This window comes from Orbicella franksi, chromosome 3, assembly GCF_964199315.1.
Source record: "Orbicella franksi chromosome 3, jaOrbFran1.1, whole genome shotgun sequence".
NCBI classification, from domain to species: domain Eukaryota; kingdom Metazoa; phylum Cnidaria; class Anthozoa; order Scleractinia; family Merulinidae; genus Orbicella; species Orbicella franksi.
In genome coordinates this window covers 5,939,074-5,955,541 of record NC_138147.1, presented here as the reverse complement: position 1 = coordinate 5,955,541, position 16,468 = coordinate 5,939,074, and the positions used below count along the sequence as shown (strand labels likewise).

The following is a 16,468-nucleotide window of genomic DNA, read 5'->3' as shown; positions in this document are numbered from 1 at the left end:
GTCATTTAAAACCCGCAGATGGTCCAATTTGTGTTCCTCACGAGGTACGTAAGTTCTGATTGTGATAAGAGATGAGTAGCTCCGTGGAAGATTGGCTTCGATCGCTCGGCCTTATCCACTACACCCAACCTTTCCTCGATAATGGCTACGATGAACTTGAAATTTGCAAAGAAATTGGAAAGGAGGACTTGGATGCGATCGGTGTTACGAACTTTAAAGACAGGACAGATATCCTAAATGCTGTGGCTCGCTTAAAACAGAGTGGTACCGCTGTATATTTTGTCCTTGAAGCTGAAGGGGGTCCCAGCGAACCACTACAAGCTCAACCCGAACGGGACACCTACCCCCCGGTTTCACTGAGAATGATGTTGTTCGACAAGCTGGAAGAAGACAAAATCGATCTAACTTGTGCTCCATATTCTCACCCGGTAAGTCTTTTAGAGCTCTTAATCTGTCCTAGTTTATTTTTGTACGAATCGTCGCATCTTTGCGTAATCTATTTGAAGAATGTTTAAGTCATCGAAAGAAATAGTACTGAAGCGAAAGCGAAGCCCGCGATTTATGAAACACTCACGTACTTTAAAGTTTTCACTCGTATTGGCCAACGTTGAACAATTTTTCACGTACTCTGTTTTGTTGGTACAGAGAAAGAAATTAACAAGGTGTTTCTGCATGACTTAAGCTTATGTTTTGTGAAATTTGCGCGAACTTCGATATTTGTTGTAATTTCAAAATTATTGTGATTTGCGTGTCAGGAAACCACAGTTATAATGTATCGTCCAATGTTCGCCTTTGGTGAAGAAAAGTGTTTTCATTATTTGAAATTTGCTTTTATTATTATTATTCATTTTTAGTGTACTTTCCTAGCGTTAAATTTCTGTTTGATTGCATATGGAAACAATTGTGGCCAAAAGTTATAATCTCTGTTTACCTTTAGCTGTCGACACAAGCGAATAATAGTTACTGTGGACAGCCCTGGGTCAATTTAATTACACAAACAATAATTTCCTTTGGTGGTCTATCATACCCAACCCCATGTCACTATGAATGAAACCTAGTTGTTGTGGAATCCTTGTTGTGGAACATTCACCTTGTATTGTTTTGTTTATCATCTGAAGGCTTTAATTATAAACTTTTCCAGACAGTCTGCTTCTTTTACAGAAATTGCATTTTCCTTACAAGTACCAAGAATTTTGGTTATTTTAAATTTTTACCCACAGATCTGGTATTGTCCTCATATTTCTAATATTGGTACTGGTATGGGTTCTGTATCCGTAATACACCTAAACATTAGCTCCCAAATATCAGTTCTGGGCTATTTCAGTCTCAAAGGTACTTTCAAATTATTTTATAAATTCTGCAACTTTTAGAATTGAAAAAGGACTTTTGCTCTAGCTGAGGAAAACTTTAAGCAGCAATCTTTTTCAAACAGACAAAAGTAACAATCAGATTATTTTATACATAACAAACATATACATTTAATACAAGAGGCTTAAGAGGAATTGCATATGTTTCCATATAATAAATTTTAGAACTGTATTAAAATACAATATTTGAGGTAGTAATCCTTCAATATCTGTCATGTTTTTTTACTATTATTTTGATCAATATTTAATTTATCCCAGGATGGCTCTGAAGGATCTCTGGAAACCTTAGTGACAATATACGCTGATAAGTATTATACTTATGAGAATGATGTGCTCACAGCCTTGAGAAGTTTACGACAGCGACAAGTAGAAAAGGAAGGAGCCTTTGAGGATTCTCCCTCGCAGGTATAAAACATATTTTGGGCATTCACATTGAACTGTTTTTTTTTTTAATTTTTACACAAGTGATAGCTTAAGTCTGCATATGAGCCAAGTGGCCCATTAGGCTGGAGCATATCTCCGGTTTTAGTAGCATTAGGTGATTAGGAGTATTTCTTCTTCCCCCTGGATGGAATGCTAGTATACTGCAGGGTTACCCCCAGCATTAAATTCAATGCTGGTAGCCATGTGGTGGAAAGAGGCACCATGAGAGCAAAGTGTCTCGTCCAAGAAAATGACACAATGTCCCTGGCCAGGGCTTGAACCCAGACCACTCAATCTGGAGGCAAGCATACTAACTATGAGGTCACTACACTTCCCTACACATAAGTGATTAATGTGTAGATATTTTAATTTATTTATGATCATAAAGCAATACTGCAGTAACAGAATAAAATGCTTCGTAGTCCGAGGATATATCCAAAAAGTGAATTTCAGAGATTATGTTTTCCTTACATGAGGATAGCTACCTACATTGTATCAGGGTCCGAAATTAACTTTTTTATGCAGGCGCCAAGTGGCGACTGAAAGATTTTTTTCAGTTGCCAAATGAAAACATTTGGTCGCCAAAAAGTGGTTCATAAAATTTTTGTTTCATAGCGAAAGACATAAATGTTAAGGTTTTAAAATGTTCTCATCAGACATGCATGTATAAAGGCATTAAATTAGCATGTAGATTACATTGAAAAGGAGTTTTTGTTAGATAGAGAGCTCTTTTAGTTTGGAGACTTAGCAAGAAGCCACGTCCTTTTGACACACTTACCAGTATGAAGCAAACGAAGCCTCAAGAAAACACGCGTGGACAAGTGGCCATATTACTCATTCCAGGCCACTTCAGAACAAAATTGTTCGTACCAGTCTCCCGACGTTGATATTAACTTCGTTTGTCGAAAATTTACGAAGAATTGAAATTTTGATCATTTGGCATTCTGATTCTCATGCTATGTCCAAGTCTTGACTGAAGTTTTTTGCATTTTCTTGATCGCCAGACTGCAAAGCGTTTTGGAAAGTTTGTAGAGTGCCAGGAAACATGACAGTTCATTGAATATTCATTGCGAAAGGAAAGTACATGTTTACACACTGCGCCCACGGTATGGCTATAAGATGAAACTGCTGAAAACATGGCGGTCGCTAAATTTCGATTTCAGTGCGCGGATTACAACGTTTTTGAAAATCATTTAGTGACAATGATACCTTTATTTTTTTCTCAATTATTTTATATTAAGAAAAAAAACTTTGACAAGACTAGAGGTAAGTTTCTTGTCAAAATCAAACGTGAAATTTGTCGACTTAATTCCTTGAGCTGTGGTTCAAAACATTGCCATGACGCTAAAAGTTAGTCGCCACTAGACGACTGGCTTTGAAATTCTGGTCGCCAATGCTAAATTTTCAGTCGCATTGGCGACCAGCTGGTCGCAATTTTGGACCCTGTGTATCAGACCATTGAGCCTAAACATTTTTCTAATTTTGTTGTTTTTTAATGTATTGAATATATGTTGACTGAAATCGTGCTTTGTAAATGTTAGATTCCAGCTCCTCGCGCCCCAGAAAGAACAAGGCACTCCTCAAAATACAAGTCTCGTAGCTCAGAGGAAAGAGATGACGAGGAAGGACATGAAGCTGTCTCTGAAGATGAATTTCAACATAAATCTATTTCTTCAGAAGACCAAACTAGTCCAACAAGGATTGTAAGTACCTTCAGTTGCCATTAATCTTATTTGTAGATTGTTTTTGTGTCACAGTCAAACCCTGTCTTATGGACACCTGCTCAATATAAATGAATTAAGTTATTTTTTTTAATTTAAGTTTAAAACTGTGCTGAAAGTCTATATATTTTCAATTAATTCAGACACCTAGCTACGAACCAGACTTATTACATAAATAAATGGGTTTAAGGAGGCTGGCAACAGTTTCCAGCAGTTTTCTAACAGCTCTACCTTGAAGGATGAATACTACCACTGTTTAAGGTGGCCGAACACAGTTTTCAAGAGCCTCTGCCTAATTCACCATTACTTTAAAGATATTTATGCTTTGGCGCCCGTTTTTTGCAAGAGTCAACGTTAACCACAGAAGGGTTTATTCTCACATTTTGGTTAAGGTGAGTGCTGTTGCCATGGCAATGGGGCTGGTTAAAAACAAGGCTTAAAAAATGGTTTTTGTTTATTTAAAAAAAAATCAGTCGTTAGATTTTTTTCATCATTTGCTCACTATGAATTGACATTAAATCCCTTCTGTCAACACTGTTCTAATAAAATTTTGACACAGGCGACTTTCGTAATTCGCCGTAAATCGTTTTCACTGCATGTTCTGTATTATTAAAAATTCCCTATGTCAAAATTCAGATTTTTTGCGATAGATCATTCGTGTGGTTTCTGAATTATTTTTTTGCCAAATTTCTTGAAATTCTAACGACTGGATCGTTAGAAATCGGCAAGTTTCTGCAAAAGCAATCGGTCTCAATTTTTCGAGCAACTGCGCATGCGCTGCATTTAACTGGGTTCTTTTGGTAACAAAGAAAAAGCTGAGAATTGCTGGGTTCTTTGCATCGTTACCTTTTCTAACATAGCTTTGTAATAAAAGACTAAAGGCATCAGTACACTGCGTTCAATAATGGAGAAAAATAGCGCATATAGTGCGGGTGTTGAGTAATTGAATAAAATGATCGCTCTATTGAAGGCATGTTTTGCATCAGCAAAAGCGCATGCGAAAACCGTCTTCGGCCACCTTAACCAATAATGCTACAGTAATGATATCACGCAAATGTCCTGTGTTGGTGAACATGTTGATGTCAATTTTGTGGCACAATAGGTAACCATAGCAACAATACAAACTTTTAAAAACACCCCTAATTTTAGCTTTAAGTGCATATAACTCAAATTTAAGGATACCACCAAATTGTGATAAGCATGATAAGATGCAACTTTCTGCAAAGTCTAAAAGATTCTGTAAGGTGGGGTCAGGGCCACCTTAAATTTTCAAAACATTAAGGTGGCTCTGAACCCACTTGATGATTGTGGCATCAACTGTGGCTCCTTGTCCCTGTTCAGAATGCCTAACTTGTTCCTGACTTAGCTATTTGTAAGTTAAAGGAAACTAAAAGAAAATAACTTAAGGAGATATCCACCATTTTGTAATCTTGAAGTTGATGAAACTTATTTTAATTGGTACTACACATTAAGTTGAGCCACGTCACAATGTTACAACTCTGTTATATGTACATGTACATCATAGGGTATGAACCCTGCTGACTACTTAGATGTGGATAGTCCAGCCCAGCGTGGGAAGAAGTCCAAAAAGCGAAGGAAAGTAGAACGAAATACTAAGCTGTCCAGGAGTTTAGACTCTCTCAAAGAGTTACATGGTAAGAACAAAGTTGTTGGTGTTTGGCCACCAGGGTACATATACTCATACTGTAGCACTTCACACCTTCATTAATGTGTTTGACTGGTTTTGTTTTTGTTTGCTTGTTTGTTTGTTTTTTTAATTTAGGTGATAACATGTATTTTTCTCCTTCTCTGAATTGTTAATTCATCAAGCTATGGATCCATTTTTATTTTATCAAATAATAAGTACATGTAATTCAGCAGAAAAATTTAAAAAGAGCTACAAGGAAGAAATTCTGGCAAAAATACTGGTCAGGATTAATGTGACCCTCTCTCACACAAAGTACCTTCTTGTAACATTACTGTTTGCACCAGAAGAAAGTATTTTTTGCTCTCTCAAGGTAAAAGGAGCGAACATAAAACATACAATAACGGGTGTTACATGTATTGGACTTATTGTTATAATTAGGCTTATTATAATCATTTCCCTTTATCAGCTACATGTATGCTTGATACAGGGCTATGCTAAGTAACAGGCAAACCAAGGTTCTTGCCTCAGTCATTTCTTTTGTTTTTGTTGTTTATAGTCATGATAAACACCCTAAATACCTAGGAAGAGAATTTAACTATGGACATTGCTTCAGTCCTAACTTTTTCATGGACATTGCCTCAGTCATAATTTTTTCCTTGCTACAGCCCTGTTACATGATACTCTTTGACACTTGGATCTGGGTCTAAACATGTCAATCGAAAGGGTTGTTATAAGGCATGAGCACTACATTTAAACTGACTCAAGCTTTTTGTTTTATTTTCCTTCAAGTCAATGTGGAACCAAAGCCAAGAGATAGAGAGTCATCCTCTTTAAAATCCAAACCGTTTAAATGGTTGTATGGCAGCAAGAAGAAGAACCACAATAACAAAATTAAGAAGCTACCGCTTGAGAAGAAGCCGTCAAATCCAAGCACTAAGCAAGATTATGACATGTTGGCATCAGCTATTCAGATGAGTGAGGAAGATCGCATGGCACTGATGATCATGGTCAAACAAGGGGAACTTACAGTTGAGGAAGCTGTTGAACAGTTAAAGCGGTAAGCTGTTGTACATGTAGTTGAACCTCTCTCATCTTTGGACAACAATTAATTGGCATTGTAGTGAGATGGTGATTGGAGAAAGGTTTCTTCTGTAACAGGATCATCATATGGTCAGGACAGAATATCCTAGAGAGGTGGCCTTTAGTAAAGGGGTTAATATTATATATATTTATTAACTCAGCATCCAGTGTAGCAGTCATATTCAATTTAATAGCATCCATCACATTTGGAGATACATGTACAGTTGTAGGCGAGGAATCACACAACTGATATCCATGGGACATTTGTTTGTTCATATGGTATCAACTCTGATTATGTCTACATACATGTATAGACTGAGCAAGATCTGGGTTTGTTTTTATGATATCTTATTTTCAACTTCTTAACATTTTCATTCCTTTTGTTACAAATTGTTTGACCACATTTGACTGTGAGATAAACAGACTGGTTTCTTCAACCATAAACAAAATTTGATCAGAGACATATATATGTTATTTAACAAATAAAGAAGCCTCGACTGTGCTCTGTTCTGTTGTAAAGCATGCAGGAAGCGGTAGAGCATGAAAGAAGTGTAAGGGAAAACACGAGACGTAGTCGAGTGTTTTTCCCTACTTCTTTTGTGCTCTACGCTTCCTGCGTGCTTTACAACAGAACAGAGCACAGTCGAGGCTTCTTTATTTGTTTTGTGATAAAGAATCCGATAATTTCCCCACGCATTCAGCTGAATTTTCAAACCAAACTTTATTTTCCGAACAAGTTAAAGTGGCGTCAGCAGTGCACTGTTCTCTGATAAAGCACGCTAAAATAAACCAATCACAATCCTTGTTAGAATTGTTCATGTGATTTGATTGGCTGACGAAGCGACAGCTGTCAATTACAAACTGGACTTCAGCTAAGGTTTCAGTTTCGAGTAGTTTGAGTGGCTTTCGAGAGAAGAACGATGCCTTCAAAGTTCGCTTTTCAGTTAATTTTTTAATACGGATCTAAAGGCAGGTAAAGGTTTATAGTCCAGAGGAATCCGGCCGTATTGTGGCCCATGAAAACATGCACTTTTCCAGTGGAAATTACGAAACGAGGAGCTCAAAGCTTGCAGATGAAAATGCGAAATGCCGAGTTGAATTTGAAACGAGCTAGAGTTATTTACGGCTTGTAGCCGCATGCAGCAAGATTGCCTGAACTACATGTAGTGTAAAAGTTAGAAAGACTAAACTGCTCCCACTGGTTCTACTCCGAGCACAGAAGAAAATATCAGAGCAAGCTTTGCACTGATCACTCGTCGGTTCACTTCGCTGAGATTACCGGAGTATGAGCGTTACTACGCTTCATGTAAGTGTTGTTTGAGCAATTGAGCATTTTAACAAAAATAAAGCTTCTCATCATAAACAGAGACAGTTCAATTGTTGTTTTCTGTCATTGTTTTACTTCTTAAGTATAATTTCTGCCTTCATAACAAATATAATGTCTTTTATCGAAGCACTGTTTAGGTTGAGAATTTGTTTATTTTGCTACGTGTTTTGAATTGTCGGCGGGAATCTAGCAAAACTTGTTATTTTAGTACAGTTTTAACACTACTGTTGCTAACAATGGTCTCTGTGAGCCATATTTACTGCAGACAAATAGCTTGTTTCCATTGCGTTTGTCTGGGTCACAGGGGATGTTGAATTTGGGTCAAATTTGTCAAAATTTGAAAGCCAACTTACCGTCATCAGCCTGTGCTCTGTTCTCTGATAAAGCACGCTGTTTCAGCCAATCAGAGCGCACGTTATGTGGAAACTTTATTATAATTTCAGATATGAAGAGGATTGCAAAAAAGATGATTTTCTAAAACCCAAGGTTTGTGCTTTAATATTTGCACCTTACTAAGAAAACAAGTTAACTTTTAGTGGTCTATATTTTGATTTGTTCTTGTTTATTACTTAAGGGAATATATCAGTTGGATATCACTAACTAGCACCTGTTGTTTGGTGTCTTGTGTGTTTTGTATTTTATAGATACAGTGTACATAACTACAGGAGAAAATATATATGGGTTATTGACCAAGTGTGAGGTCAAGATGGTTGGGTATTGGATATTGGCCTTTTTTTTTGCGAGACAGAGTTGAGGTTCATAGACTCGCAAAGAAAAGAACGAGGCCAATATCCAGCCATCTTGACCAAACAAGCTTGGTCAATAAAGGATTTATTACATGGCTATTTCGGGGAAATTTTTCTTGCGGGACATGACGGGTAGTCCCGAGCAGGCAAGATAGCTCCATCTTGCCCACTTGAGTAGCCAATCACAGTGCAGGATTTGATTCATCTTGCCTGCTCACGGAGCTGGCCATATAATAAACAGTATTACACAAAGTGTCAGGGCTAGAAAAAAAAATGCCGTCTGGGCATCCAAGATAGGTAGATTTTTCTTCCGGGCAAGTAACTTTTCATTCTCACTTGCCCAATGAACAAGAGATCAGGCAATTTGTCCACCAACTAAACCATTAAAAGAGCAAACTAATGCTTGCCCAGGGCAAGCAAAATTTGAGGGCTACTTGTCCGGAGGGCAAGCTGAAATTCAATTTTTTTTTTTCTAGCCCTGAACTGTGTGACTGTTGAAATGTTTTTGAAATGTGAGGTGTATAGCTCTTTAAAAACTGAAAAGAATTGTCTGTGGAATTTATCAAGTACATGAGTTATGCCTAGAATATACTGGTATAATAATTTTTTGTACTTAAATTTATTATAATTTTTGTCATATTTTAAAACAAGAACTTTGTCTCTTTCTGTTCCTGTAGGGTGACTTTTCCAGTCATGATGACGACAAAGCTGGAAATAAACCAAAATTAAAGCGTGGCCTTTTTGGAAAGAGCTCCAAGAGAAAGCCCAACAGTCGACCATCGTCGGAGTTTATTGCCTGTGAAATGACAACTATGAGTGAAGAAGATAGAATTAATTTGATGCGAAATGTTAAGGCTGGAGAAATGAGTGTTGATCAAGCTCTCAAACGATTTATCAGGTGTGTTTTACTTTTATTTCACCTTTTTTTTTTTTGTTTTCTTCTTGTTTCGCCTAGTTATTTTTGTTTTCAATTTATCCCCAGTCAATAATTATTATTGACTAGGAATGAATTTAAATAAAAGTTAACTAACTAGAAGACAATTAACCACAAATTGTTGAAATCAAAAATTTAAAAGTTAGATTAAAAATTAACTACAACAAGTGTTTTTATCAGCCAATTCACTCCCAGTAGTATGTCAAGTTAACAGACATATCAAGAAACTTACCACAGAGCATTCACAATAATTATTGCTGGGTTACAGCAGAGGGGCTTACTTAAAATGAATATTTATTACCATCTTGTGTATGAGATAGTCAAGATTATATTTTAACTGCTTACTTTTCGTTGCTTCTTTACTTAGCTATGAAGAAAAGCACAAGAAATCTGATTCAGATGATGTGGTAAGACCTGGAAGATTAATTAGTACTTTAATTTGCAAGAGGGTGGTAAAAGGAATTTTTGTGATCCATGAATGGTCTTAAAACCCAAGGAAAAAAACGTTGTCAGGTTCAATGGTCGTCTTACAATTGATATAATTATATGATTGACATGTTGAATTCTGGATTGAGCAGTTGAGGTTTAAGCCATTTCTGTGGTCATTTTGTTGTTTTCTTGGATGAGACACAGTGCCTCAGTAGAATAAAGGTGAGCCGTTAACCAAGGGTACCCTGACAGAATGATGGGGTAATTTGCTTCTGGTCTTTTGTATTTAATTAATTGACCTTGACTGCAAAGCTAGTTAAAGGTCAATCCGAGGATTTTAAAATGACACATTTTGCATAGTTTTGTAAAAGTTGCAGAAATCTTTTTGTCCTTAATGCATTCTTTTTCTTATCTTTTTTGCAATCAGCCTGTAAGGGAATCACCCAAGTTGCCAAAGGGTACTGGATTTTCACGCATTAGTATCAAGAGAGTGTCGGGTGCCATTTCTTCATCCTTTAGACTCCCTAGTGTCACTAATGATCAACCGAACTCTGTGTTTTACACTGGTAAGTCAGGCAAGTGTTTACCATGAAAACTTGGAGATAAGTACCCAAACTTCTAACTGTCAACTTGGTTAAACTAACCAATTTTCTTTGTGTCTTGTATGTTAACAATAGAAGATGGTGCAAGTGCTGATGGCAGTGTGAGCTCAGGAGATGAGGTCCTGGGAACTAATGACTCATCCCCAGCCCCCTCTCCTAAGAGACTCCTGGCAAACATTCAAGACTTAAACAAGGTAATCCAAGAATGAACCTAGCTTGGAATTTAAATTGCTTTTCAGGCTGAAGGGTCTTCCTTATCCCTCTCACTGTACATACCATACAGTTTCTTACTAATTAACATATATTTTGTTTTAAAAAAAAGTTAATTCACTGTAAATCAATTGACATCTGCAAATCTAAGTGCGAGCACCAGACATTTAGTTTACACAAATTATGTTTTGATTGCTGAACAACAGTATGAAAGCTAAACTGGGTACGTTTACTCACCCCATACTTTGCACATGCGCCGCACCGTGAGACCATGCCATAAAGTTTTTCATGTTCATTTCAGTCGCAGCACAGCTCTACCAGCAGTGTGGACAGCATGGAGAAAGTGGATGAGAAACCGACATTAAGCAGTGTCCCTCCACACAGACAGCCCAATTTTATGTCTGAAATGAAAGTGGTGCTAGGAAAACAGGCTCAGTCTGTTGGTAACAAGTGCAGAGAGGGAGAAGAAGGTGCAATTTATTTGTGATAAACTATGTTTCTTACCATACTCGTCGTAACATGACTCTTGTTGAATTTTCTTTCCAGATGTATCGCAACTGAACCAAAGATTGTTTAACAACACATCCAACAAACAACATGGGAAATCTCGTCCACCTCCTCCTGACAGAAAAACTTCAGTTCCTTTAATGGAGACACAGAAGGTCGTCGTTCCCCCTAATCCTTCAGGCTCCCTCAAGAGGGTCCCTCCTGATGTTCCATCTAGACATGGTTCCACAGTGGTGGCCCCTCATAGACGGCCGCCTCCTATACCCAGTCGACCAAGTCCTAAGGATGCTGGTGAGCAGAGAAAGCCTCAGTCGTTATCAGATGAAACTGAAGCGACAAAACCTGATTCTGCAAAGTTTAAAGCTGACGAAAGTCGAAATGCGGTAGCACAAACGTCGGGGAGTTATTCAGATGAGGCGCACCTTGAGCCTGCTGAAATGCAGGCTGCAGTGATGAGAAGGCCAAGAAATAAACCGCCACCTTTACCTCCTCGCCCAACGAGTACGTCAAGCTTTAATGAAGAGCCTGACATCAGCGAGGCACGCAGTGTAGAGACTCAGACAAGTCCTCGGTCTCCCACGTCGACACAGCTGAACAAGAGCTCTGAAACAGCAGCTTCTACTGAAGAGGTGTACAAAAAGCCTCCAAAACCTGAACCGATCGATAAACCACAGCTTAAACCCAAACCCAAGCCAAGACCACGCCCTAAAAGGACTCTAACCCCGGATAAACTGGATGAACCATACACAGAGGTACCCCCGCCCCGGCCTGTTTTGCGGGGATCTGCAGGGGATACACGTACTCACGGTGAAACTAGCAGGAACGAGTCGGAAACAAACGTAAACAGAGAAGAGAACAAACCCTCACATGTGAAAAGAACTGAACCGAGAGCTTCCCAGAATGGGAGGCAAGAAGACTCGAACCTCAAGCCGTCCCCAGTCCCTGCGCCGCGAATGAAGCGAGCCTCGCACTCGTTAGGGGAAATGATTGAGCGAAAACTTCATATAGAGAACATCGATTTGACTCAGGAGCCTTACACGGATAGGGTAAGTTAGATACGGGTGTCTTGCGTAAGGGTTTGGTCTACAATAGTGTAAATTATTTTGTCTAGTTCAAATTAAATGGTATAGCTGGATCCGAAGCTGGCCTTGCTAGTTTGTGGGGGCTTTTTTTAGCAAACCTCTCTCTCCCCAGAGTGAGTATGGATGCCAGAGGATTTTAAAGGCAACTTAACGAAATCTCTGAGATGAGGCGATGGCGAAAAAAGAGTGGCATTGCGGTTTGGTTGTTGGTCGCTATCATTGTTGCGTAAGAGTAAGAATTGTTGCGTTTTATTGAAAAACGTTTCTTAACGAGTGTTGAAAAGCGCTGCCTCGAATAAACACTGCATCAAAATGCCGAAAAATTTAATGAACGTCGCGGCGCTTTTTCGAGTAAATGCGGTAATCTAACATAATCTTGTTGTTCAACATGTTTGATGTGTTTAGGATGGTTGCTGGGGTGTACCGGTCAATCTAGTGGATCGATACGCTGAAGAACTTCACCGACCACACGAAGAACTCGCTGCTATTTTGGAGAGAATAAGAGTTAGGAAGCTAAAGGAGTCTGAGAAACAATTTGTAAGTACACTGGTTGCATTTTGTGCCGTTTGTTTCTTGTATCAAGAGCGTTTGACCTTTGACTGTGCACTTTAAACATTAACTTGAGGATAATTTAACAACAGTAAACGAAAATGTGACGTTTGAAAAGGAAGTCTCGAAGTTAGCCTTATGTAAGAAAGTCCCTAAAAGAGAATAGCAGAAAAATGCTATTAAAATAAATGAATTACTCTGAGACTGGTTAGCCCTGGGACGCGCTCATTCATTTTTCTCACGAGTGATGAATAGCGAATTTGTCATTACAATAGAGCGGTATTCAATTGTCGAAAGTAATCAAGCATTTACTTTGGGTTTGGTTCTGGTTTTGGTTTCGGTTTTCGGTTTCGGGTTTGGTTTTACTGCAGTTTACGATCGGCTGAGTAGTCTAATTGGTAAGTTATTGGTTTGGTTTTGGTTTGACGACACTATATTGAAAACCGCTCTATCAAACACATTGTTAAAGACATTCGGGCGGCGAGAATATAGGAAATCATCTGTTGTTTTGATGCACCACAAAATTCTCAGAACGGACATATAAAGAATTATATGGGTACCTGTAAGGAGAATTCACATTTCTAGTTCGAAGTATAAATGATTAACTTGCTGCGTTTCTTATTTCTCTTGCAGGTTCAGTGTAACGTGTCAGAATTAGATTTTACAAGGGATACGCTAGGGAACCTGGGAACTCTGGACGAGTGGCTGACGTCACTAGGGCTACCAATGTACGCGAAGAGTTTAACTGAGGTGGAATGTGACAGCATGGCGGAAATGCCTTATATGGAAGAAAGGCACTTTCAATATGCCGGGATATCGGACCCGAGGCACATGAGGCGCCTTCTGGCGTCAGTTGAGGAGATGCCCAGGTGACAGGCAATAGAAGGGCATCTTGGAATTCGCACTACACGGATGTTGTGTTCGTTGGGGCTTGAGGTGCCTTTGGGGGGCCTTTGGTAAAAGGCACCGTTTGATTAACAGTTGTTATGGGTGTTAGAAAAACACCGCAAGCCGAGTTAAGAACTTGAATAACACCGGAGATCACTACTGCAGTTGAAAATATTCAATAAACAAATTCTAGTATTGAGAGTGTTTTACAAGAACATTGCAATTAAGAAATGTCGGAAAATAATACAATCTATGTAATTGCATTTAATTTAATTTGTAAATAGGCAATTTTGAATGGGAGCGGAAGCAGGCGTCGCTTGTCAGGTAGTGAAGCAATGTGAACAGAACCTTTGAAATAGTGAATGAGCGAACAATCGGGAAGTTTAATTGAATCGTTGTTAAGTTGGTGCTCCTATGGATATTGGCCGAAAAATAAACAGTCTGTTACTCGTAAAATTCGACCCCAGTGCTATGCTATGACTCGTCTTGGACAGGAAGAAATTAAGGGCTCGGGGGTCTAAAATGCTACAGATTCTTCTGCATTTTCTCAGCTGTAGAGTATTGGGAGTAAAATTATTTCATTTACGTCGTGTTACATCAACGAGAGTTACCTTTTATGAGACGTGAAAGTTGCGTATCATGTAAAAATTATAGTGTAGTGGTCTCACCTTTATTTTTCCCGTGATAGGCAATTAAAAGAGATTTATTCACCCCACCAGGGAATAAATGGTTTTATGCATCTGGTTAGTGCCAGTCTCCCAGCAAAGGGTTGGGGGGACATCCGGGTCCTTGGAAATCCTATATATAAGCAGACGAAGCCAGGCTAAAGGAGTTACAAATAGATGCAATAGCATAGAGCATAAATAATCAGTGTTTAATAAGCAGAAACGGAAAATTTAAGAGTAATAGAATGTATTACTCCAGAATATATTTCACGGTGAAGTAAAATCACCCTAACATAAGCGCTAGTGAACAGTTTTGTGTCTCACTGTTTCGAATTTCAAAATTTAGGTTTTTGTATTCGTTAACTCTTGCAGCATACCCCAAGATTCCTCCTACGACGGGGGTAGCCTGCAGAACAGGCGGATTAGCGAGCTGGCGCGATACACGAGCGCGCTCGCTAAGCGCGAGAACGAGCGCGGATTTTCCTCGTCTCGCGCTTCGCGCGTGCGCTCGTGTATCGCACTAGCCCGCTAATCCATCTGTTCTAGGTACAGGTACAGTGGGGTTGGGTAGTGGTGGATCACCCACCACTAGCCTCCGACATTGAGGGGAATAATTGTTTTAATACACTGATACCCAGCTAGTAGGATAGTACCCGCAAAAATTGACTCAAAAGACTGCAAAAAAGTCTTTCACGAGTAAATTTGCGCTCAAAATGTGCAACGAAACACGAAACGCCACATGATTCATCAGGTGATGAACAAGACAAATGAGAACGTTTTTTGTGTGTTTGGAGAAATTACAAGACGGTAAACAGCGGACAAGAATTTTAATCATCGTTCTGTCGAAAAGATTAGTTCAGTTCAGTCTTGATGACTTTAGCTGGTAGTTTCTGCCACTTGCTGCCCGGAAGATTTTATACATCGAAGTAAATGCAACGTTTTATTGTAGAAACTGCACTTGTTAAATTACTTCGGCGACATGATTTCTTCAAAATAAGTTGTTTTAAAAAACTTTCTTTTAATTTGAAACCATGCTTTAAGAGATTTCATAAATTTTATTGCTTTAATTTTGCTAACCTGTAAACAACACTTAAAATCCCCTTAGAGATAACAGTGTGGAATCCTTTTTTGAGGAGAGGTAAGTGGCGCTAACCGGCGAAGGGCCGCCCTCAAAACAAAAACTACTTTTTCTGTTTATCGGCCGCCTACACATTAACCTTACCTTGACAGGTAAATAATATGTTGCAACTGGTGTAAAATTTTGAAAAAAGAGATAAGATATTCACCCCTTAAAAGATGGGACAACTATCCCCGTCACGCCACGTAAAGCAACTCCCTCCCCGAAAAATACCCTCATTTTAACCATCAATAAGAATCAAAACGTTGAATGCTGTGCCACCTTAATGGTCTGTTTTCACGTAAAAAGTTTGATATTTAAAATTGCAATGAACTTTATGAGCCTGTCCATGACTTGAGACTAGAAAAGTCGGTTTTTACGCGGACATCTTACTGGTAAGACATAAGCTATAGCCCGGGGCTGGGGGGGGGGGGGGGGGGGGGCTCCCATATAAAAAAAGACGGGGATGCTCGTCAGAAGTTGAAAGAACCCCCAAGAGATACCAAGATCCTGCTTTGTGGGCGTGGATTGAAAAAAGGTTTTCCCCCTGAGAGGTACCAATTCTAAAACAACATATTATCTGCTGTCATTTGAAGCTGAACACTCTAAGAGCTACCAAAACCACTCTTTTAACCCCTTAAAAGTACGAAGAGCACCCCTGTCCTTTTTATATGGGAGCCCCCACCCCCCCCCCCCCCCGATCAGCGGGCTATAGGTCTCTTTAGAGCAGCGAATTTTGCAATACGGATGGCTAAGATGGACTGCTTACGAATTGGTTTCGGTAATTAAAATTGCATCTTCTGAACAATTCACAGAAGAAAATTTCATTTTTTTTGTTAAGTAAAAATCTTTCTTCCTTCATGTTTGGCCACGATAAAAAGTACTTTATTGAGCTGGCTTGTTCGGTTTATAACAAAAATGCTTTCAGAAATTAAAAGTGACTATTCCTCGTAAGCTCCAGCAAAAGCACACATAATGGCATTATGAGCGGAAGTTGTCAACAACATGGCTACACGCTTTGTTCTAATGAGCAATTCATCATTAGCCTTCCCGAAGAGATTTTTATAATGTGTGACGTCCTTAACTGAACGAGTCTTTCGATGTTGGCTTTCAATCTTATACCCAGGGAAATGTCAAAATTCCCAACCTTTGACCACACGCACCACCCCTCAG

General features: G+C 39.0%; 1 protein-coding gene across 2 annotated transcripts; it reads left to right on the top strand.

Annotated features, from left to right (window-relative positions):
• Nucleotides 1-70: 70 nt before the first annotated feature.
• Nucleotides 71-15,681, top strand: LOC145480909 (uncharacterized). 2 transcript variants are annotated; one of them, XM_081459249.1, is made up of 14 exons: nucleotides 71-428; nucleotides 1,626-1,772; nucleotides 3,332-3,493; nucleotides 5,037-5,166; nucleotides 5,949-6,216; nucleotides 8,010-8,052; nucleotides 8,990-9,210; nucleotides 9,614-9,653; nucleotides 10,103-10,241; nucleotides 10,356-10,471; nucleotides 10,789-10,957; nucleotides 11,034-12,040; nucleotides 12,482-12,613; nucleotides 13,259-15,681. In XM_081459249.1, exons 1-14 carry the CDS (start codon nucleotides 72-74, stop codon nucleotides 13,496-13,498), a joined length of 3,171 nt encoding a protein of 1,056 aa, XP_081315375.1. In that variant the 5' UTR covers nucleotide 71; the 3' UTR covers nucleotides 13,499-15,681. The 2 variants fall into 2 exon arrangements, with proteins under 2 accessions (XP_081315375.1, XP_081315374.1); XM_081459248.1 differs by having other exon boundaries at nucleotides 10,353-10,471; nucleotides 13,259-15,680.
• Nucleotides 15,682-16,468: the final 787 nt, after the last annotated feature.